We start from the raw sequence: 25,402 nt of genomic DNA on the forward strand, positions 1-25,402 counted from the left end.
AACACAACAGATAATCCAGTAAAAAAAAAGTTTAAATAAAAAAACAAGTAAAATAGACTTCAGTCAGGTAGCCAGTTTTTATTGTCATACTGCTTAATCCTCTGGTAATGAGCCAGACAGAGTTTGGGAACTTCTAGTCCAGGGATGGTCAGTTCCAGTCCTCAAGAGCCACAAATGGCCTGGTTTTCAGAGTATCCACATTGAATATACATAAGATAGATTTGCATGCACTACCTCCATTGTATCTACATCTATCTCCTGCACATTCATTGTAGATATCCTGAAAACCAGTCCTGTTTGTGGCTCTTGAGGACTGGAATTGGCCACCCCTGCTGCTCTTTTTCATTTTTCCTGGTACACCAGCTGTTAAAGCTGTTAAAGCTGTTAATTTTACAACTGTTTATTTTAATATTAACAGCAGATTGTTATTATCTTTTAAATGAAGCACATGCAGCATTGTTTTGTAGATGTATATTCCATGTACAAATATTTAAGGTTCCTGTGGATTATGCGATGGAATATCACTAGCTAGCATTTGAAATATGTTCATCATTTCTTTATCCACGGAAGCCAGTCCACACCAGTGGGTTGTTTATTCCTACCAGTAGGTGGAGATGTAGAACAAAAACTCGCTGATGTCACCCTCATATAGCTCTGCTCAGGCACCAGCCAGCTAGATTGTCTCTGTCTCCAGCAGGTGGTGGACATGCATCTGTGCTTGTGGATTCTGCCTGCCTGGACTGAACAGGCCAGTTTGACCTACTGTGGTGAAAGCAGTAGCTCCCTCCCTTAGTTGAGTGTTTGAGAACCATTCTCAGGAGAAAAGAAAAAAAAAAGAGCTAAAAAGGACAGGAATGAGGTGAAGGCTGCGGCCCTAGCCCTGGCCAGCAGAAGAGATCCAATAGTGTAAGGAGGCCTTGGACTCAGCCCTGATGCATAGTCCTCTTCTCTTTCTGGTCCTGCTTTCTTCCCTCTTTCCCTGCCTTTCTTATTTTGCCATTTCATAACGTCCAGTCAGATGAGTCCAGAACCAAGTGAGTTATGCACCTCTACCAGCAGATGGAGATGGAGCAAACTGATATCACAGTATATACACCCCTGCAGTGACATCAGCCTGCCAGTATTTTCCATCTCCAGCAGATTATGGATGTGCATCTCCCCATTGGGGATTGCTTCAAATTAAAAAGGAGAGCCGCCTGATGACCCGCAAGGTTGCAGGAGCTCGGCTGGGTGGTGAACCTGACCAAGAGCAGTCTTCAGCCTTCTCAGTCATTGGAATACCTCAGGGTTCAGTTCGACACAAAGCAGGGCAAGGTTTTCATGCTGGAAGCTCAAATTCAGAAGTTGATGGCACAGCTACTTCTTTGATGAACACTGCACCGATCTGTATAGTCCTACCTGCAGGTGCTTGATTTAATGGCGGCAACCCTGGACGTGGTACTGTGGGCAAGGGCGCATGTGTGTCCTCTTCAGCGCTCCCTGTTGTCTCGGTGGAATACGCAGTCTCTGAACTATTCGATTCAACTCCACCTACCAATGGAGGTCTCCCGACTGCAGTGGTGGCTACATCTGGATCATCTAGGGTAGGGAATTTCCGTAGCACCACCGGACTGGCTAGTACTGATGACAGATGCAAGTCTTCATGGTTGGGGAGCTCACTGTCAGGAGCTGATGGCATAATGGTGCTGGGATACAGAAGAGTCTTTCTGGAACATCATTCGTTTGGAAGCCAGGGCAGTCCGGCTGCCATGTTTGCAGTTTGGCGACAGGCTGCAGGGTTGAGCGGTCTGGATAATGTCAGACAGTGCAACAACAGTGACATATAAATCGGCAGGGAGGAACCAAGAGCCAATAAGAAATAGATTAGCTTATGGAATGAGCCAAACTACATCTCAAGACGATCTCAGCCTTGCATATAGCAATGTAAGAGCAGACTTTCTCAGCAGGGAGAGTCTGAACCCAGGAGAGTGGGTGCTATCAAACGCGTTTCAACTGATTTCTGGATCGTAGGGGTCTCCCGTTTCTAGACCTGCTGGCGACTTCTCGTAATGCAAAAATTCCATGATTCTTCAGTGGCAGGAGATATCCAAAGCTTTGGGGATTGATGCCTTGGTGCAGGAGTGGCTGGAAGACAAGTTGCTGTATACCTTTCCTCCATGGCCCATGTTGGGGAGATTAGTTTGAAAGATCGAGTGCCACAGAGGACTGGTGCTCTTGGTTGCTCCATACTGGCCCAGGAGAACGTAGTGTGCGGATCTGCGGCAGCTTCTGGAGGAATCGCCCCTTCAACTTCCGGCATGCAGGGATCTGTTGTGGCAGGGTCCTGTTCTTCCCAAAGATCTGTCTCTATTTTGTCTTACAGTATGGCCCTTGAAACGTGGATATTCCTCAGCAGTGATTTCCACCTTGCTAAGACCTAGAAAGTTCTCCACTTCCTTGGCTTATGTGCGGGTTTGGAGAGTGTTTGAGGCCTGGTTTGAGGATTGAGGTACTCTTCCTTTTTCGGTCAAGGTCCTGCTCATTTTATAATTTTTGCAGGATGGCTTGATTAAAGGCTTGGCTCTCACCCATTTCAGAAATCAGGTGAATGATGGATCCTTGTCGGCTCATCCTGTTGTGGCCTGTTTCCTGAAAGGAGTGAAACATCTTAGTTCTTTGCAGTTTCCGGTGCCCTTATGGAATCTTAATTTGGTATTGGATTTCTTAGCAGGTCCTACGATTAGTTTTCAATGTCAGTAATCACAAGGTCAGGTTACGTGGCAATTGTTCTGTGTGTAGGGTTTCTGAACTGTAGGCTTTGTCTTGCCGGGAGCCATTCCTCCAGGTGACTCCAGGGACAGTACAGCTGCGTGTACTGTTCCTTCTTTTTTACTGAAGGTGGTCACTGACTTTCACTTGAATCAGTCCATCTCCCTGCCGTTTCTGGACAGAGAGAGAGATGTAGAGGAGTATCATCTGTTGTGACCCTTGGATGTCAAGAGAGATATTGTCAGGTATCTGGGTGTTATTAAGCCTTTACGGAAGATGGATTGCCTGTTTGTCCTTCATGGTGGTACTAAGCAGGGAGAGCTGGCCTCGTGGGCTACCATAGTTCGCTGGATTAAGGTGGTAGTCACGGCTGCATACGCTGATGCTGGGAAGCCGTTACCTAGTCAGGTCAGGGCTCATTCCACTAGGGCTCAGGCAGTGTCATGGACAGAAGTGAAATTGTTGTGTCCCGTCTACATTTGCTGAACTGCAACGTGGTCATCGTTATACACTTTTTCCTGTTGTTATCATCTGAAGGAAGCCTGGGATGAAGCAATATTTGCACATGCGGTTTTGACTGGACTGCGGGCAACCTCCCGCCCTGTTCGGGAGTAGCTTGGGTAAATCCCACTTGTTCTGGATTCTTCTGACTGGATGCTAAGAAATGAGAAACTATTTACCCAATAATTTCCTTTTCTTTAGGACAGTCAGATGAATCCAGCTTCCCTCCCTTGGCTGCTGAATGGTTGAATTATGGTTGCCCTGCATGGCTCCATGTTATAGGGATTACTGGTAAGTGTTAATACAGTCCCTAGATTAGTGTTCATAGATTCTTGTCTGAGCTCAGTGTTGTGTGTTGGCTGAGTATTGAAATGGTTACCTCAGGGCTTCCCAAACTGTGGGTCGGGTCCCCAAATGGGGTCATACATCCTTCAGTTGGAGTCACAAGTGTCTCAAGTGACAGCACTCTTTAGGTGCCAGCAGCATTAGTAGTGGAAGTCAGCATGGGGCCTGTAAATAAGCACACACTCATAGGCTATGCAGTGACATAGGAAGCCCTGTGCAAGGAGGGATAAGGGCTGCTGCAGGATCTGATGTGATTTGCATGCGGCAGCAGCTTGGGACCAGCCATGAAAGACGAGGAGGGTTGTATGTATGGCCAGTGGAGATTTTTACTGCTGCCCTCCCTTCACCAACCACTGAACCCAACCAAGAGAAAAATGTTGCCCCTGTCATCAGCCTGCTCTCTCTTCCCACTATTATCATCCGCCTTTTTCCCAGAGCCCAAAGGAAAATTTTATTATTGATTCTGGTCAGTGAGATGTTTGGAAGAGGGGCTATTGAAGAAAGGGATGAGAGGCAAGAGGGTTTTTTTGTGTTGGATAAGGTGGGGAGGGATTACTTCTAGAAAGTGAGAGAGAAGGCATGACAGAAGATCAACTGAGGGAATGGAGATGTGAAAAAAGGGTTGGAGGGAGATGAAGCTGGAAGGTCTGAGAGAGAGGATGAGAGGGAGGAGGCAATGGGAGGTAATGTGAGAGGGAGTGGATGACAGAGAATCAACTGGGAGATGTAAAAAGGACTGGAAGAGGTGAGAGAGAAGGGGTGGGCTGGGGAGTGAGAGATACAGAGATTGAGAGAGGGGAGGCGATTAAGAGAGGGCATTAGATGGAGTACAGGAAGGGTGAAAAGGAGTGATTGATGGAGGGGAATTGCATCACTGCTAATTTGTTTTGGTCCTCCTCTGGACATACTTAGGAACTCTCCAGATTTTGCCTGGAGACTCTGGAAATCTGAATGAATTGTCAGGTCTCTGGGCCACACCCGATAACTCCAGGTGTCCTGCTGCAGAAGGCCATAAGAAAAAGGGTCTGGAGCAGCGCACGCTCAAGGAAGGATGAGCGTCAGTACCTGTGCCTCAGGAAAATGACGTGAAAAGCGAGATGAGCAGGAGCATTGTCCTCCCCCGTGGGAAACAAGAAACTGCAGATGCAGGAAGAGGAGCAACAATGTCAGGCCACATGTTGAAAATAAAACAAGGGAAGAACAGCCCGACACTGCAGGAGAAGGAGGAAGGGGAGCACATCTTGTGGGCCTGGGGAAAAAGGAGGCTCCTGTGGCTAATAAGAATCAAAGTGAGAAGAGAGAATGAGAGTGCATAAGTGTGTAGAAGAGGGAGAGAAGTAAATGTGTGTTTGTATGTGTGAGTGTATTCATTTATGGGCGTATGTGGAAAAGGGAGAGGAGTGAGTGTGCATGCATATGTATGAAAGAGGAAGAGAAGTGAGTTTGTGTGTGTGTGGCAACAGGAGTGAATGCATGCATGTGTGTGGAAGGAGAGAAGTGAGTATGTATGTGTTTGGAAGAGAGTAAGTGTGTGTGTGTAAAAGGGAGAGAAGTGAGTGCATGTATGTGTGGAACAAGGAGAGAAGTGAGTGTGCATGTGTATGTGGACCAGGGAGAGAAATGAATGAGTATGTGAGAATAAGCATGTATGTGAGTGAGTGAACATGTGAATGTGCTAATGTATGAGAGAGAAAGTATATGCGCATGCTGCTATCACCTCCCCCCCACCCCACCCCCCCCCCACACACACACACAAGCACCCTGATCCTCGACAATCTCAGGGTGACAGGAAATCCAAAGTTCCCAGGTATGCCTCTGGGGTCATATGAATTTTCATGTTCCAAAATTTGGTCACTTTGGATAAAAGTTTGGGAAGCCCTGGGTTACCTGTTTAATCAAGTTTTGCTAGTCTGTCCACAGTTGCATTTGAAGAGAATACTGGCGGGCTGATGTCACTGAAGGGGGGTGTATATACTGTGATGTCAGTTTGCTCCGTCTCCATCTGCTGGTAGACATGCATAACCCACCTGTTCTGGATTCATCTGACCTAAAGAAAAGGAAATTATCAGGTAAGTAGTAATTTCTCAGTTTTGTATGTGGAAATTTTATTTTAAAAAAAAAAAAGCACACGCATCGAGCAGTTCTGAGAGCGGGTACTGGCGCAATCTTTTGCAAACCAGGCAACGGACAACTGGCAATTCAGAGGGCTGCGGGGCTTTTAGACAGGCAAAGTTTCAGCAGCAAAGCCACGTGGCAGGTGCTATTTTGATTGGCTCACCTGCTGAGAGAGTGTGACATGGCATCTGAGGAGCAGTGCATCTGCTCAGCATGCCATATGAAGGTCTGGCTCTCAAGAGTCAGTCGGGCCCTCCTGGTTATCCATTTTCAGATGGAAATGTTAAGATCAGTGATCATAGCAGTGAAGAAGGAAGAATTTCTCATTTCTCTAGACTTATTGGTAGCTTACCTTCATATTCCAGTTCGCAAGCAGCATCAACGATATCTGCACTTTGCAATGTTAGGTCAGTACTACCAGTTCCAAGCGTTGCCCTTAGGCTTGGCCACGGCACCCAGTACATTTTTCAAGGTGATGGTAGTCGTGGCCGCAGCCTTCAGAAAGGATGACTTTAAGGTTCATCCATACTTGGATGATTGGCTAATTGGAGCCGAGTCATTGGAAGAGAGCCAAGTAGTGACCATCAGGGTAGTTCAGTTATTTCAGCACCTGGGGTGGATAGTGAACTTAGCCAAGAGCAGCCTGCAGCCATCTCAGGTCCTGGAGTATCTGGGTGTCCGGTTCGACAAGTCACAAGGCAAGGTGTTTCTCCCGGAGTCTCGCATTCAGAAGATCTAGGGTCAGGTCCGGGCCTGTGTGTGGCAATTGGCCTGTCAGGCCAGTTGTATATGCAGATATTGAGATCTATGGCCGTGACGATAGAGATTGTACCTTGGGCGCATGCTCGTATGCGTCCTCTGCAGTGGTCTCTCCTTTCTGTATGGATTGCCCAGTATCAGGAGTACAATGTGACACTGGCCTTGCTGCCAGAGGTGATGCATAAGATTCTCTGGTGGTAGAGAACGGAGCATCTTGTAAAAGGTATGAATTTGAAGACTCCCAACTGGTTGGTAGTCACCACATATGCAAGTCTCCAGAGCTGGGGAGCACACTGTTGGGAGTTGGTGGCACAAGGGCATTGGACTCCCGAAGAGGTGACTTGGTCCATCAATCGACTGGAAGCATGGGCGATTCGACTAGCCTTTCATCAGTTCGCCGGCCGGTTAGAAAGAAAGGCTGTGAAAGTTATGCCAGACAACACAACTGCAATGGCGAACATAAACCACCAAGGAGGGACTTGAAGTCGACAAGTCTCTGCAGAAATGGACGTCCTTCTGCCATGGGTAGAACTTCATTTACAGACACTGTCAGCCTACCATATAGCAGGAGTAGACAACGTGCGGGTGGATTATCTCAGTCATCACAAGTTGGATCCAGGAGAATGGGAACTGGCTCCTGAAGTATTTCGTCTTATCATGGATCGCTGTGGGTGTCCCTTCCTGGATCTAATGGCAACTCGCAAGAATGCAAAAGTGGAGAGATTTTAAAGTCGTACAAGGGATGTTCAAGCTCTTGGAGTGGATGTCCTTGTCCAGGCATGGCTACAATAGAAATTACTCTGCACGTTTCCAATATGGCCCATGATTGGCCGTTTGTTGCAGAAGATAGCGCGGCATCCAGGCTTGGTGCTTCTGGTGGCCCCGGGTTGGCCACACAGGCCATGGTACATGGATCTGAATTGTCTTCTGATGGGGGGACCCTTGACAACTTCCTCCTCTTGGTTGGGGGGTTGTTACTGCAGGGACCAATTTTTCATGACAGTCTGAGTCAGTTTTGTCTTACAGTTTGACCTTTGAGAGGTCTAGGCTCTTAAAGCGAGGTCACTCAGATGCAGTGGTGGAAACACTTTTGAGAGCGCTGCACTCAGCTTCCTGCACCCACTACCTTCCACTGCTTCAGCAGCAAGTCCACACTGGGAACCGGCTACCAGACCAATGCTCACCTCTGAGGGATCGCGGAAATCACCTCAGGAATTCTCAACTGGGGGAGGGACCATTTGATATCACTGCAGGAGAGCGGGGCTCGATATTTCTCCAATTTAGAGGTAAATTTTTCCAATTCTAAGGAGTATTGTGTTCCCGATAGGAACACACAGTTCACATCTGCTAGGAGATGGAGAAATACTGAATGGCTGAAGTCTATGCAGGGGTATACCTAGGGTGACGTCAGTTTTGAAATCTGACTCCATCTCCATCTGCTAGCAGGGGAGCACAAAACCCATTGGTCGTGAGTCCGTCTGTCTACACTAAGGAAAACGAAATTATCAGGTAAGTAATTTCTCCATTCTTTGCCCACTTCAGCACCTGTTCCCTTAATCTTGTAATTTTTACAAGAAGGTCTGAGTAAGGGAATAACCTTGAACATGCTGAAGGTGCAGGTGGCTGCTATAGCGAGTTATTGGGGCCGCATGCAGGAGAAACCGCTCTCCTCTCACCCAGATGTATCTAGGTTCTTGAGGGGAGTAGAACACCTTGGACCTCCCTTGTGTTTCCTGGTGCCCTTGTGGGATTTGAATCTGGTTTTCTTCTTTCTTGTGAGTTCAACTTTTCGTCCTCTCAGGGTTATTTCCTTGTGGTTACTGACTCTGAAGACTGTGTTTTTGGTTGCTATTTGTTCTGCAAGGTGGATTTCCTAATTCCAAGCCTTGTCGTGCAGAGATCTTTTTTGGATTATCACTCCAGATAAGGTGAAGATTCAGACGGTACCTGCCTTTCTTCCAAAGGTGGTTTTGGAGTTTCTTCTAGGACAAGCAGGATGGTAGTCCTCACACATGGGTGACATCATCCAGCATGTAAAACGTATGTCAGATTTTCTGGACCTTTGACTGTGCACACTGAGCAAGCCCAGCATGCCCTATACCACTCGTCCACACGGAGTCTCTCTTCAGTCTCTTTTTCGCAGAGCTTTCACCTCGCAGTTATGTGAGCTCTTGGCTTTTCTTCAGGAAATTGCCTGAAACTTTTCGCCAATTATTTTTCAGATTTTTGCATGTTTCATCAATGCCAGGTCCCTCCCTTAGACTCCTCAGTCAGGTTTTTCGGTGCTTCCACCAGTCCCAGTGCCAATCACCAATCCACCTCGGGGATCTGAGGAAGATCTGGCCTCCCCCCTCTTGCTTCCCTGTCGGTGTTGGCTTTGGCAACTTTTGAGGAGGAGTTGGAGCGCAGATGCCCGCGCTTTCCCTGCTGGAACCACTGCTGGAACAGCTCAATCGGCTTATCGGTGTGTTACCGCCCCAGTTGACATCTGTTCCTGGGATGCCATCAATGCCCGGCAGGGCACCGATGTTTGCCCCAACAGTGCTCATTGCTGGTTCCTCCAAGGAGGAAGCTCCATCGAGGCCTGCAACTCCCCATCCAGCTTTGCCAGGCCGGGGCTGGAGCCAACAGTGTCCATGCCTCTGGACAAAGGCCAAGCACCTAGAGCCCCATCCTCTGTCGATTACAGTGAGGATGAGGGTCCGTATGACTTCTGGGGGGACGACACTGCAGAATCCTCCTCTAAGAGCTTGGATGGTCTCCCTTCAGAGCTGTCTCCTCCAGAGTAATGAAGGAAGTCTCCACTGGAGGACTTGAGCTTTGCAGGTTTTGTGCGGGCGATGGCCAAGGCCATCCCCTTTCAGTTGATGACAGAGAAGGATGCCAGGCACATGATGCTGGAAATCCTCCAGTTCGTGAAGGCTCCTAAAGCGATCGTGGCGGTCCCGGTGCAAGAGATCTTTAAGGAGTTGCTGCTGAGGATCTGGGAACACCCCCTCACGGTACCTCCCTTAAAGAGGATCTGGGAACACTCCCCTCACAGTACCTCCCTTAAAGAGGAAGGCGGATGGAGTTTACCCTATCCAACAGGCTACCATATTTGGGAAGCATCAGCTGTCACACCAATCGGTGGTAGTCACATCTCTCAAGAAGGCCAAGTGCTCTCGGACCCCCAGGGAAGGATAACAGAGCAATGGACACTCTTGGGAGGAAAGTATTTCAGGGGGCTATGCTCCTTACTCACATTACCTTTTACCAGCTCTACATGAGACAATACTTGCGCACACTCTGGAAGCAAGTGCAGGAGGTGGCCGAGTGACTGCCTCAGTTGCAGCAGTCACATCACATCACTGGTGTGGGTGGGCCTGGAATGTGAAAAACATGAGGTTTGTTCAACCTACGATGTTTTCAAGATGGTATCAAGAGTCTCTGCAGCGGGTATCAGCACCCACAGAATGGCATGGCTGTGGGTCTTGGATCTCCAACTGGAGGTATAGGAAAGACTCGCTGACTTGCCATGTATAGGGGAGAATCTCTTTGGAGATAAGGTGAGGGACTTTATGGCCCAGTTGTGGGATCACCATGAGACAGTCTAGCAACTCTCCGCTTGTACTTCAGACCCGCCCTCCTCTGCCAGGAGGTCTGCGAGGTAGGGTCAGAGGAAGTCTTTCTACCACCAGAGGAAGTACTAACCTGTGGTCCCTCGCTCCTGTTCGAATAAAGTGAGCTTCCACGGCCATCCCAGGCAGCAGAGAGCTCCTGCGCCCCAGCCAAATCCAGGGACGGGGTTTTGACTGGATCATAGGGAGCATGAGCCAGCCACCTGTACCCAAGACGCTGGACAGGCTGTGCTTCTTTGCTGTTCGGTGGCCCGGTATAACATCGAACCAGTGGGTTCTGTCCATTGTCCATCAAGGGCTCCAATTGAACCTATTGGGTATCCTGCTAAATTGTCCTCCGTCCCCATTTTGAGGGCCAATAGTGCATCAGGAGGTAATGTTAAGGCAGCTCTCCACCCTCTTAACGGCCGGAGCGGTCAAACATGTCCCACCAAGGCAAAGAGGGTAGGGATTCTACTCCTGATTCAACCTGATTCCAAAGAGAACAGGGGGACTCTGTCCCATCCTAGAACTGAGGATCTTGAACAAGTTTATAAAAAAGGAATGTTCAAGATGGTTTCTCTGGGCTCCCTGATTCCCCTCCTGCAAAAAGAGGACTGGCTATGCTCCCTTGATTTAAAGGACACATACACTCACATTGAGATCTTCCCAAATCACAGGAAGTATCTCGGATTTGTGGTGGGAAAACAGCACTTCCAGTACAAAGTGTTGCCGTTTGGACTAGCATCAGCCCCACATGTCTTCACAAAATACCTGGCTGTGGTGGGGATGTACTTCTGCAGGCTGGGAGTTCATATTTTCTCTTACTTAGATGATTGGCTGGTCAAGAGCGCCTCTCAGGCAGGAGCCAATTGGTCCATACGTTTGACTATCCGGGTGTTGGAGTCACTAGGGCTCATCATCAACTACCCAAAGTCCCACCTCAGCCTGTCACCTCAATTGGACTTCATAGGAGCCCTGCTAGACACAGCTCAGGCAAGAGCCTTCCTGCCGCGATCCAGGACAGTCACCTTGGCATCCATAACGACGGTGATTCAATAGAGCCAGAAGGTTTCAGCTTGGCACATGTTAAGGCTGTTGGGATACATGGCCACAACTGTCCATGTTACTCCCTTGGCACACACACATGCGCAGAGCCCAATGGACCCTGAGGTTGCAGTGGTGCCAGGCCACTCAGTCTCTCCAGACTCGCATCCGAATCACTCTGTCTTTCTGGGACTCTTTGTCCTGGTGGCAGATTCTCTCGAATTTGGGAATATCTTTCCAAAATCCCCGTACCTAAATTCTCCTAACCCACAGATGCGCCTTCCCTAGGGTGGAGAGCTCATGAAAAGGGACTCTGCACCCAGGGCTTATAGTCCACCCAGGAAGCACGAAGTTAAATCAACTTGTTGGAGCTTGGGGCAATCAGGTATGTGCTGTGGGCTTTCAGAGATCAGCTGTCCAACAAAATTGTCCTGATCCAAACAGACAAGCAAGTAGCAATGGGGTGTGTCAACAAGCAGGGAGGTACAGGAAGCGGTCCAGATCTGGTCCTGGGGCCTGTCCCACAGGATATGACTCAAAGCCATGAATTTGGCCAGAACGGTGTTTGTGATCGCAGACAGACTGAGTCGTGTCTTCAGACCCCACAAATGGTCTCTGGACCAGGGGGTAGCGAACAGATCTTCCGCTTCTGGGGAAACCCAAATGTGGACTTGTTCACGTCCCCCTGCAAGAGGAAGGTGACTCAGTTCTGCTCCCTGTACAGGTCAGACAGCGAACCAGCCTCTGATGCCTTTGCCCATCATTGGGGCAAGGGTGTTCTGTATGCGTATCCTTCAATTCCTCTGGTTATGACTCTCCTCTGGTGATGACTGTCTTGAAGCTTCACAAGAACTGAGGGATTATGATCTTCATAGCCCCTCATTGGCCAAGACAGATCTGGTTCCACTCCTTCGGGAGTTGTCCATCAGGAGACCGATCAATCTGGGAACTTCTCCAGATCTCATCACGCAAGATCAGGGCAGGCTGCATCATCCCAATCTCCAGGCTCTGTCACTCACAGCTTGAATATTGAGAGGTTAATTCTGAAGCCACTCAGTCTCTCTGAGGATGTGTCTTGGGTCCTGGTAGCTTCCAGAAAGCCTTTCACTAGATAGTCCTATGGACTGAAGGGGAGGATGTTTTCCGTGAGGTGTGAACAGAAGGCCCTAAATCTGTTCTCCTGCACCAGACAAAAATTGCTTGACTAACTCCACCTATTGGAGGCTGGCTTGAAGACCAAATCCATTAGAGTTCATCTCAGTACAAATGGCGCATACCGCCAAAGTGTAGATGGTACGCCTATCTCTATACAGCCTATAGTTGTACGCTAAATGTGTGGCCTGCTTCAATTGAAGCTTCCCCTAAGGCTTCCTGCTGTGTCTTGGGACCTCAGTGTGGTGCTAGTTCAGTTGATGAAAGCTCCTTTTGAGCTGCTGTGCTCCTGTGACCTGAAGTACCTGACCTGGAAGGTCATATTTTTGGTGGCGGTCACTTCAGCGCACAGGGTCAGCAAGCTCCAGGCCTTAGTGACTTATCCACCTTATACCGTGTCATAATGACAGGGTGGTCTTGCATGTGCACTCTAAGTTCCTGCCTAAGGTAGTGACAGATTTCCATCTTAACCAGTCAATTGTCCTGCCGACATCCTTTCTCAGGCCCCATTTGCACCAAGGCAAACAAGCACTGCACTGCACGGTTTGGATTGCAAGAGAGCCTTAGCCTTCTATATGGAGCGGACAGAAGCCCATAGACAGTCCACCCAACTTTTTATTTCTTTTGATAGGAATAGGTTGAGAATTGCTGTTGCCAAACAGACACTATACAGTTGGCTAGCAGACTTCATCTCCTTCTGTTATGCCCAAGTGGATCTGCATTTTGGAGTTCATGACAAGGCTCATTCTGTCAGAACCATGGCAACACCAGTGGCCCACTTGCTAGCAGTTCCCATGGAGGAGATTTGCAAGGCTGCAACGTGGAGTTTTCACCACACATTCACATTTCACTACTGTCTGGATAGGGATGGCCAACATGACAGTAGGTTCGTCCAGTCTATCCTTCGTAATCTCTTTGAGGTGTAGAACCCAATTCTCCATGCCTAGGGCCCATTGTTTGGGTTCAGGCTGTCTCCCCCTCTGTTATCAATAGCACTGTGGTTGTTGTGCCCGTTGGCACCTGGTTGGTGCTTGTTGGTCCCCTTTTGTGTTGGGGAGCACCCTGTAGCTAGGGATTCACCCATGTGAGGACTACCATCCTGCTTGTCCTAGGAGAAAACAGAGTTGGTTACCTGTAACAGGTGTTCTCCTAGAACCACAGGATGTTAGTCTTCACGAAATCAGCCCGCCACCCTGCAGAGTTGAGTTTCTCCTGTTTTTTATTTTAATCATAATTCTATGTTACGAGACTGAAGAGGGACCCAGCATGGACGTGCTCAGTATGCACAGTCAAAGTTCCAGAAACTGTGGCATAAGTTTTCCATGCCACCCATGTGTGAGGACTAGCATCCTGCTGTCCTAGGAGAATACCTGTTAGAGGTAAGCAACTCTGCTTTCACTTAAACCAGTCAGTTACGTTGCCATCCTTGGATAAAGATGTGATTGGTCAGGAATACAGGAAACTGCGGCCATTGAACGTGCAGTGACACTTGTTGGTAACCTCTAGATAACTCGATGAGTTTCGGAAATCGGATATGATTTTTGTTCACCGGGGATGAAGAAGGGGGGGAGGCAGCTTCTCAGGGCACAGTAGCTTATCGGATTAAGGAAGTAGTGTCAGCAGCCTATGTGGATTCTGGGAAGCCTTTTCTGAGACAAGTCAGAGCACATTTGATCCGGACTTAGGCGTTTTTCTGGGCAGAAATGCATTTTCTTTCTCCGGCAGAGATTTGTAGAGCGGCAATGTGATTGTCTTACATTTTGTCAGGTATTATCGATTGGATGTGGCGACACGGGAGGATTATGCCTTTGCTACAGCAGTGCTGCTTGGGCCTCAGACAGCCTCCCGCCCTTTGGTGGAAGTAGCTTTGCTACATCCCACTGGTGTGGACTGGCTTGTCTTGATGAAGAGGAAGGTGAAATTACTTCTTTCCTGATAATTTCCTTTACTTGAAGTAAGGCAAGTCAGTCCACCTTCCCGCCCGGGGCCGCCTTGAGGTGGCCGACTTTTTTCTGTGTTGCTAGAACGTTATCCAGAAAGGAATGAGGTTCCAGGATCTTTCATGCAACTGGACTCCCACAAATTGGGTAAGTGAGTTCTGTTCTTCTTCAAAGATACTCTGATTGTCCTATTGTTGGCGGAGCTGAGTCCATTGTTTCCACTGTTATTAAAAAAAAAAAATTAAAAGAAAAGAATCCACAAGGTTAAGCTGAATAGTGTTGTAGGATGCGATGATTTTGTTAATGTTTTGTAGTTCGTGTCCACAGTTTGCTTTTGGAGAAATACTGGCTGGCTGGTGCCTGAGCAGAGCTATATGATGGTGATGTCAGTAAGTCTTTGTTCTCCGTCCCCACCTGCTGGTTGGAGTGCACAACCTACTGGTGTGGACTGGCTTGCCTTACTTGGAGGAAAGGAAATTTTCAGGTAAAAAGTAATTTCACCTTTTTGGGGGCTTTTGCATATATATAATTATTTTGCTTTTGAAAAGACAGTTTTGTGACTTTGGTGCACGGTGTTAGTCTGTATTTTAATGAAAATCAGTGTATTTAAATAATGCAGTCATCTTTTTTTAATTAAAATAATTTTCAGGATGTGAAGCAGGAGTTAATAAAGCTGGTCAGGTCTGCAGGATTTGAATCCTCCAGCGTATCGCCTAAAACACCTAATGGACTCCACGGGACTGGAGACAGGCGGCCCCTTTCCCTTCAGGAAATCGCTCTGCTCAAAGCTGTCCTCACTGCTGGTCTGTACGATAATGTAGGAAAGATCCTTTATGCTCAGTCTGTAGATATCACAGAGAAACTGGCATGTGTGGTCGAAACAGCACAAGGAAAAGCTCAAGTGCACCTTTCCTCCGTGAACAGAGATTTGCAGACTTATGGCTGGCTACTTTACCAGGAGAAGGTGAGTCAGCTCCAGCAATATTAGTAAAACCTATTAAAGAAGACAATATAAACAGAAAGTGAGTGAAAGCAAACTGAAACCATTAACAGTAAAGGTATCTTATGAGCTTCTGAGTTACTAAGATGTAATACAGATCCAAGTTTAGCATTTGTTTGCAAGTTCTGAAAAAAGATCTCGTTTAGCAAAGCTATCAAATTCAGACCTCTAGTAAAAATTTGGCAACTCACTGTCAAATGGAAATGAGTTTGATCTCTGGTTCAAACTCTGGCTCCTTGGGTCAGTCTGGGTGAGAGGAGAGCCAAGATTTGCTTCATGGAGACACAACCTGACTGGCAAAAACTAAAACTTTATAGAGTGGTACAGTGCAATGTTTACATCCACTGCCACTATCACCCTAAGTGGAAATCTAAGGGCTTTTAAAATTGTTTCTTAGTTTGTATTGAGCAGTGGAAGTGAGTAGAAATCAGTGTGTTCCTCAAACACTTCAGAGCTTAGTAATGCTAGTTTGGTGCTCTGCTTCAGACCTTAGCGCAGAATGTTTTCCTCATAATTTGTGCATATGCTTACATGTCCTAGTCCTGGGGGAATTCTGCGCTACTGTGGAGTGCAGAATTTGCGCAGAATTCCCCCCCTGCGCAGAATTGCCAAATTCTGTGCGGAAAATAGCAGAGGAGACAACCGGCATGCCACGAATGGAGCACGTCCCGCGTGTGCCGCGAGACGCGCTCTGTTCACGGTAAAGAAGGAAGACCCCCGAGTGCCACGAACAGTGTGCTTCGCTTGCGGCAAAGATGGAAGGCCCCGGTGAGAGAGAATGTGTGTGTGTGGGGTGGGGGGGAGGGGAGGGGAGGGTGAGAGAAAGCATGGGAGGTAAGAACGGGGGGGGGGGGGAATGCTTGAGTGTGGGTTTCAGAGAGAGGGAGCCTATATGAAGGGGGGGGGGGGTGGGGGGGGGGGGAGGGTGAGAGAGCAGGAGGGTGTAAGAGAGCATGGGAGGTAAGGGGGGATGTGTGAATTTCAGAGAGGGAACCTATATGAGGGGGAGGGTGTGAGAGCATGAGAGGTAAGAGAGCAGGGCGGGGGTTGCTTGAGTGTGGGTTTATGAGGGGATTGGTGTGGGGGAGGGGAGGATGAGAGAGAGCAGGAGTGTGTGAGAGAGGGGGTGATGCTTGAGTGTGGGTTTCAGAGAGAAGGAGCCTATATGAGGAGATTGTGAAGGAGTGTGTATGTGTGTGAGAGATTGGGAGCTCGTATGTATGAAAAAGGAGGTGAGTGTGTGCGAGAGAGTGAGGGAGCCTGTATGAGGGTGTGTGTATGTGTATTAGAGGGAGCATGTGTGTGAGAGAGGGAGGGACAGGGAGCCTGTGTGTGGGGCAGTACTGAGAACGGGGTCAAACTCTGGGACTGGCAATACAGTGGAAGGGGTTGAGCCTAGAGGTGGAGGGGAGAGATACTGGCAGGTGGAGGAGTTGGAGCCTGCTCAAAATATTTTCTGCATCTTTAAGTAATAACTTTTTTCCCTATTAATTTGAAATGTAATTACTTAAAGACTGTGTGGATAACTCTCAATCCCCACACCTCTTAATGTAAACAATTTATCTTGCGCATTCCTAATAGACCATCATAATAGGCGTCATTGTGTGGCAATCCATGCCTGTCAATCACTCTGCCTTATGTTTAATCATAGGTCAGTCCGTAATACTTTTTTTAAGGATTTTATAGTGCTGTAGTGCTCCGTGTATTTAAAATACTTAAAATGTCCACTGTGCTATTAACACCTTTAACCAAGCGTATTCTATCTTCTTAGTTCTTAATACTCAGTGCTTTGGTACTTAGCTTTTAGTTGCACAATCACAACTTCTGCCCAAATTACTCCAATCGGATAATCCAGCAATGTGACCGATACCACATTACTGAGTCTGTGCCCAACGCTGTACAGGTTTCGGACGGTGTCGTCCTTCCTCAAGGGCAAAATCTGCGCCACAAAAAGAATTAAGTCACTGCAGTTAATGATATTATCTCTCAAACACAACAATGTATCAGCTACTCACTCGTTACTGCATCAACATGGCTCTCGGCGTTTTTTCATACTTCTCTTCCGGTTTGCATTTCCCGCCTCCATTTTAAAGCCCCTGATCCTTGCATACCATCTACGTCACTTCTGGTGTCGGAATCCCCATTTACTGACGACTTACCCTCGCATTCTCAAGACCCCTTATCAATCCCTTGCCTGTTAACTGGTGTTACAAGGAATACCAATCAATGATGCCGTTAAGTCCTAAGGGCGTGACTGTACTCATACGGAAAATCCATTGTTGTTCCCTTAAATTTAATACAAAGTTAGGATCACCCCCTCGCATATTATCTGCAATAACATCTAGTACTCGCCACTTAAGTTGTTGAAAAGTGTGCTGTTGTTCTGAGCAATGAGCCACCATAGGGGCTAACATTTTACCCGTGTTAATGCAACTGCGATGTTCTATTAATCTAACCCGTATTTGCCGCTTCGTGCGTCCGATGTAATGCAAGTTGCAAGGGCACACTACAATATATATTACCCTCGAAGTGTCACATGATGAATACTGTCGTGCTTTATGCACTAGTCCATTTTTGTCTACCCATTTGTCACCTTCAATGGCCTGACTGCATATGGAGCAATGTTTACAAGCCCAGTGTCCTTTCTGTTGGATGGTATTACTGGATATAACTGATGACATAAAGGAATGCATAACCAGATCTCCCACATTCTTGCCTCTACTGTAAGTGATCAAAGGGGACGTTCTGAAAATACTGTGTATTTTCAACACCGACCAATGTTGATATAATATTTTGGAAATTGCACTGCTCTGATTCGAATATGGTAATGTGCACACTATACGATTATCCTCGCTATCCTTCGGGGTATCGAGTAACAACCACTGACGTTCCGCATTATATGCTCTCTTATATGCTTTCTTGATATATTTCACTGGATACCCCCGTTCCAACAATCGTAATTTGAGCAATGCAGCTTGTGCTATATATTCAGTTTTAGTACTGCAAATCCTACGCAGCCTCAAAAATTGGCCCATCGGTAGATTTTGTCGCAAATGATGTGGATGAAAGCTAGAATAATGAAGGAGAGTGTTCCTCTCACATTCCTTGCGATATAGTGTAGTGTTGAAACTACCATTCTCATACTTAATAGCAATGTCCAAAAAATTAATGTCAGCACGGTCAAAAGTGATAGTGAACTGTAAGTGCTCGTCCAATGTATTCAACCACCGAAAGAACTCCTGGAGACCCATTTCATCTGCGTGCCAAATACAAAATCCCATGGTGAAGAGTGCAACATCTTATTGTAAGGACACTAAACATATGCTGTCCAAATTACAAGAGCTCCAAATAGAAGAACCAGTGCTTTTAGTGACCATGGACATTAAATCCTTGTATACTTCAATACCTCAAGAAGATACCTTAATAATCTTGGAGAAGTATCTGGATAATAGAGAACGTCCGCATCGCATTCCGACATCCTTTCTAATGGCTATAGCGCGATTAGCCCTATGTGAAAATCATTTTGTTTTCCAGAACCAGTGGTATAAACAAATCAGTGGGACTGCCATGGGTGCCACCATGGCTCCAAGTTTGGCTAATCTTTACGTGCGCCAATTTGAGGAAGACAAATTATACCATCATTCAGAGTTTAGTCCAGTATCTCATTGGACAAGATACATCGATGATGTATTTTGTATTTGGCACGCAGATGAAATGGGTCTCCAGGAGTTCTTTCGGTGGTTGAATACATTGGACGAGCACTTACAGTTCACTATCACTTTTGACCGTGCTGACATTAATTTTTTGGACATTGCTATTAAGTATGAGAATGGTAGTTTCAACACTACACTATATCGCAAGGAATGTGAGAGGAACACTCTCCTTCATTATTCTAGCTTTCATCCACATCATTTGCGACAAAATCTACCGATGGGCCAATTTTTGAGGCTGCGTAGGATTTGCAGTACTAAAACTGAATATATAGCACAAGCTGCATTGCTCAAATTACGATTGTTGGAACGGGGGTATCCAGTGAAATATATCAAGAAAGCATATAAGAGAGCATATAATGCGGAACGTCAGTGGTTGTTACTCGATACCCCGAAGGATAGCGAGGATAATCGTATAGTGTGCACATTACCATATTCGAATCAGAGCAGTGCAATTTCCAAAATATTATATCAACATTGGTCGGTGTTGAAAATACACAGTATTTTCAGAACGTCCCCTTTGATCACTTACAGTAGAGGCAAGAATGTGGGAGATCTGGTTATGCATTCCTTTATGTCATCAGTTATATCCAGTAATACCATCCAACAGAAAGGACACTGGGCTTGTAAACATTGCTCCATATGCAGTCAGGCCATTGAAGGTGACAAATGGGTAGACAAAAATGGACTAGTGCATAAAGCACGACAGTATTCATCATGTGACACTTCGAGGGTAATATATATTGTAGTGTGCCCTTGCAACTTGCATTACATCGGACGCACGAAGCGGCAAATACGGGTTAGATTAATAGAACATCGCAGTTGCATTAACACGGGTAAAATGTTAGCCCCTATGGTGGCTCATTGCTCAGAACAACAGCACACTTTTCAACAACTTAAGTGGCGAGTACTAGATGTTATTGCAGATAATATGCGAGGGGGTGATCCTAACTTTGTATTAAATTTAAGGGAACAACAATGGATTTTCCGTATGAGTACAGTCACGCCCTTAGGACTTAACGGCATCATTGATTGGTATTCCTTGTAACACCAGTTAACAGGCAAGGGATTGATAAGGGGTCTTGAGAATGCGAGGGTAAGTCGTCAGTAAATGGGGATTCCGACACCAGAAGTGACGTAGATGGTATGCAAGGATCAGGGGCTTTAAAATGGAGGCGGGAAATGCAAACCGGAAGAGAAGTATGAAAAAACGCCGAGAGCCATGTTGATGCAGTAACGAGTGAGTAGCTGATACATTGTTGTGTTTGAGAGATAATATCATTAACTGCAGTGACTTAATTCTTTTTGTGGCGCAGATTTTGCCCTTGAGGAAGGACGACACCGTCCGAAACCTGTACAGCGTTGGGCACAGACTCAGTAATGTGGTATCGGTCACATTGCTGGATTATCCGATTGGAGTAATTTGGGCAGAAGTTGTGATTGTGCAACTAAAAGCTAAGTACCAAAGCACTGAGTATTAAGAACTAAAAAGATAGAATACGCTTGGTTAAAGGTGTTAATAGCACAGTGGACATTTTAAGTATTTTAAATACACGGAGCACTACAGCACTATAAAATCCTTAAAAAAAAGTATTACGGACTGACCTATGATTAAACATAAGGCAGAGTGATTGACAGGCATGGATTGCCACACAATGACGCCTATTATGATGGTCTATTAGGAATGCGCAAGATAAATTGTTTACATTAAGAGGTGTGGGGATTGAGAGTTATCCACATAAGTTACACTGGTTCCCTTCTCAAAATAAAAAGTTAGAGGACGACATTAGGGGTCTTTTGTTCATTACTTAAAGACTGTCATGTTAATTGTTATTTTGACCAATATAAAGTTTGCAGAATTTTAATTTTTTTTGTGTGCAGAATTTTAAGTTTTTATGCGCAGAATTCCCCCTGGAGTAATGCCCCCTATCTACAAATTGTCATCTATTTTTGTGGTTTGATCTTGCTGTGCAAGAATGAGCATAGAAATCTTCAGTTTCTATAAAACACAAATGCTGATGAAATTCAGTATTCTGACTTTGTTCTTGGGGTTTTGTGTTTGGATGCAGGTAAAATATGCCAAGGTGTACTTGAAAGAAACGACTTTGATTTCCCCTTTTCCAGTTTTACTTTTTGGTGGTGATATAGAAGTACAACACCGAGAACATCTCCTGACTGTGGATAGCTGGATTTACTTCCAGGTATAGACTACTGTTGTTTATTCCCTCTTATCCTTAGAAACCTCATGTGTGGTACTCCAGGTAATTTGCATCAGCCCAACTATGGCCATTTGTCTGCTGCAGAATTTGGATACAAGAACTGACAGCAATTCCAATTTGTAATCATGTGTTTCATTTTAATTTCATTTTTATACCCCATCTTTACAATAAAAGAACTGCTCAGGTAGGCTAATCACAATAAAAATTAATACAAAGTGAAACACAAATCTGCACAGCACAGATAGGCTAAACGATTTCCTGATACTGGATAATCTAGCAGAATCTCAACATAAAACCAATTATAGAGCAAGTAAGAAAGTATGCTGCAATGAAAGCCCTAAGAGCCTGGGCTGATCGTCAATTGCTGGGAACACAGGCATTAACCATAGATTTAGTTCCATGGTTCAGAGCATATTTATTTATTTTTATATACCGGTGTTCGATTTTACATATCACGTCGGTTTACATTCCAACAAAAAATGCAGGAAATCAAGCTTTTCCTTTGTCAGTACATTCTGGTCAATACAGTAAAGTGCGGCCGTGGTTACCCTGCTCCTAACCCGCTTTCTACTCACTTTCCGGCCACGTTAGCCCTTCCTGCGATACACAGTCCCCTTTAACCGATTCTTACCGCCTCTTTAAATCACCGGGTAACCCCTTTTGCCCGCGGCATGTATATTAGATGTAAACGATCGAATTAGCTATTCCCTCCCATACAGTAACGCGCCCCAACTATCGCTTTTTAACCCTGCCGTTTTGCCTCGCATTTAACCTGCTAACTTACCGCCTACCCTTACCCCTGCGTTAGAGGCAGGGGTAAGGGTAGGCGGCAAACTTACCTCCAGCCCCCGCTCACCTGCCCTGGCCGCGTCAATGGGTGCTGGTCTCCGGGGCAGCCCCAGTCCTCTCCTCCCGAAGCAACGAAAGCGGAAAAAATGGAAAACGCAAAAAAAAAAAAAAAAGTAGCAACGAAGTGGACGGTTTTCCTACGCTCTGGATTGCCAGTCCTCTCTCCCCTCCTCCCGAAGCAAGGCTGCTTTACACGCCTTGCTTCGGGAGGAGGGGAGAGAGGACTGGCAATCCCGAGCATAGGAAAACCGTCCACTTCCTGGTACCTGTTGCTACTTTTTTTTTTTTTTTTTTTTGGCTTTTTCGATTTACACTGCCAGTCCTCTCTCCCCTCCTCCTGAAGCAAGGCTGCTTTTTGCACCTTGCTTCGTGAGGAGGGGAGAGAGGACTGGCAATCCTGAGCGTAGGAGAACCATCCACTTCGTTGCTACTTTTTTTTTTTTTTTTTTTGGCTTTTTCGATTTACACTGCCAGTCCTCTCTCCCCTCCTCCCGAAGCAAGGCTGCTTTTCGCGCCTTGCTTCGGGAGGAGGGGAGAGAGGACTGGCAATCGCGAGCATAGGAGAACCGTCCACTTCCTGATACCTGTCATTTGAAATGACATTTGAAATGACAGATACCAGCGTGTCCGTGAAGCGTTAGGCCAGCGCACCCAGGATACTGTATAGCGCTCTATACAGTAAAATGGGTTGCGCGGGCCTAACGCTTCATGGACGCTTCTTGGACGCAGCTTGCATTTGCAAGCAATTTAAATACAGTATCAAGCGGTAGGTGAGCCGGACTGTGCATGCGGCAACCGCGGGTGCGCCCGGCACTAACGCAGCTCTTCCTACCGCTATTTACTGTATCGGCCTGATAGATAATTGAAGGGTTAAAGTGGCACTTAGGGAAGATAAAGCCATCCCAGAAAAGTCTGAATTATTTTCTTCGGTGTTTATTGAAGAGGATGTTGGGGAGATACCTGTGCTGGAAACTATTTTCAATGATGATGATTCATAAGAACTGATACAAATCATTGTGAAGCAAAAATCACTAAGAACTAAACTTTGTCTCCCAATGGGAGCCTCAGGTAACCAAGGACACTTTCTGGTTACCAAGGACATGATGGCTGCTCCTATGCATATGTGAGGCTTCTGCAATTTTCACTCCTGTCTTGTTGGTCTCCCATTTCAAGATTACGAGTTCCAGCTCTCCCTTCCAAGTTTGGTAAAAGGAATTCTACTATGGTGGATGAATAAGGACAGTCTAGAAAAAAGGGTCAGCCTAGACCCACCATCAAGGATAATGGTAGTAACAGACACGTGTTTAGGTTGAGGAACACTGTCAAAATCAGTTTGTTCAAGAGCATTGGTCCAAAAAGCAGGCAACCTGATGGATCAACAGGTTAGAAACCAGAGCGATGAAGTTGGCATTACTTAACTTCAGCCTCTGCTAAAGGGAAAGGGAACTTCAGTGAGGCTTCTATGCAACAATGTAACAGCAGTTACCTATATAAACAAGAAGGGCAGAACTCAGTCAGGGGATATATCCAAGGAGGCAATTCTGCTATTTCCATGGCAAGCGAAGACTCTTTAACAGATCTCTCTGCTTTTCATATTGTGGGAAAAATGGAATATCCAGGCCAGCTTTCTAAGCAGAAATTTAACAAACCCCAACAAGTGGGAGCTCTCCAAACAGCGTATCAGAGTAGTCCAGAGATGGAGGATATCCCAGTTTGATTTAATGGCAATTTTCATGAAAACAGAGGTGCATCGATTCTACAGAAAAAGTAACAAGGAAGCAAAGTCTAGTAGAGCCATGGCCAAAGGGAGCTCTATTTTATGTGTTTCTACAATGGCCATTGATAAGTTGCACCATAAAAAACATAGAGAAAAAGGATCTGGGTGTCACAGTGGGCAATACTTTGAAATCCTTGGCTCAGTGTGTAGCAGCGGTCAAAAAAGCAAACAATGTTAAGAATTATTAGGAAAGGAATGGAAAATAAAATGGGGAATTTCATAATGCCTCTCTTGCTCTATGGTGAGGCCGCACCTGGAGTACTGTGTGCAGTTCTGATTGCAGCATCTCAAAAAAAGATATAGACCAAAATGATGATGGGGATGGAACGGCTTCCTTATAAGGAAAGCATAATGAGAGGTAGGGCTGTTCAGCTTGGAGAAAAGACGGCTGAGGAAGGATATGATAGGGGTCTATAAAATCATGAGTGGAATAGAATGGGTAAATATAAATTGGTTATTTACTCATTCAAAAATTATAAAGGCTAGCGGAGACTCCATGAAGTTAATAAGTTGTACATTGAAAACAAATCATAGAAAATTATTTTTCACTCAGTGCACAATTAAGCTGTCATGGTTTGGGGAATCAGCTGGATGGGGGCAATGCCATCTGACCAGCCACGTCCTCTTGGGTTGAGCCAGTAGGTTTTGATGGCTGGAACTGGAGACAGGCAGGGCCTAGAGACAAGAACTGGAACCAGAAGCTAGGCCTGGAACTGGTGATACAGCTGGTACTGAAGGCAGGCAGGATTGGAGACAGGGACTGAAACAGGAGGTCCAAAGTGAACAGGGGCCACAGGGAAGACTGGATAGGACAGAACAAGGACAAGACCAGGATACTAGGCTTGATGGGCCCTTTGTCTGACCCGGTATGGAAATTATTATGTTCTCTTGGGCGGAGGTAGGTGCTATAAGTTAACTAGATATGTTCAAAGCGACCACTTGGTCAACTTTATATTCTTTTACAAAGCATTACAGAATGGATATACTCATGAAGAAAAATAATGCTTTTAGAGCAGGTGTTCTTAAGGTGGGCTTAACATCCTCTCACCCAGAATAATTTGGTGTTGGTGTAGCGGAAAGCAAAGGAAGGAGAAATTTAGACTTGCTTGATAATTTCCTTTTCTTTATTTCTACTACACCAGTCCAGAAACTTACCTGGGAATAAATTTTAAAAAAAAGGGTGGGAGGGAAGGTAGAAAACCTTACAGTATGTTTATTTATTTAATTTTTTTTCATATATATATATATATATATATATATATATATATATATGAAGAAAGTTTGTCTTTAACATATCTTAAATTAAATTAAATTGATTAGAGTTAATGCGATAAGTGCAGCTGAGAAGTTTTTGATGTTTTTACAGTTCATTTATTTATTAGCTTTGGCAGTAGGATACTGGTCCACTTGGGTTCTAAGCTGTATGTATGTACTTGTAATGTCATAGGGACAGAGTTTTTGTTTTGTTTTGTTTTGTTTTTTTAAATACCTATCAGTAGGGAAGGGCACTAAACCCATTAGTTTTGGATTGAAATGGCAGAATTAATTAAAGGAAAATAAATAATCAGGGAGGTCTGGATTTCTCCTTAGTGGTTGTATTTGTAAAATGCTTTGATAATTGGTGGGTTGGGGGGGGGGGAA

At 45.9% G+C, this 25,402-nt stretch overlaps 1 protein-coding gene across 1 annotated transcript in view; it reads left to right on the plus strand.

Moving 5' to 3' along the window:
• DHX29 (DExH-box helicase 29) overlaps window positions 1–25,402 on the plus strand; it is a 226,813-nt gene that overhangs the window by 180,723 nt on the left and 20,688 nt on the right. Inside the window, exons 24-25 of the mRNA XM_029577204.1 lie at window positions 14,856–15,170; window positions 20,986–21,117. Of these exons, the coding sequence (XP_029433064.1) occupies window positions 14,856–15,170; window positions 20,986–21,117 (447 nt within the window). The remainder of the gene's footprint in view (window positions 1–14,855; window positions 15,171–20,985; window positions 21,118–25,402) is intronic.

The sequence above is a fragment of the Rhinatrema bivittatum genome, chromosome 1 (assembly GCF_901001135.1).
Source record: "Rhinatrema bivittatum chromosome 1, aRhiBiv1.1, whole genome shotgun sequence".
Lineage (NCBI taxonomy): Eukaryota > Metazoa > Chordata > Amphibia > Gymnophiona > Rhinatrematidae > Rhinatrema > Rhinatrema bivittatum.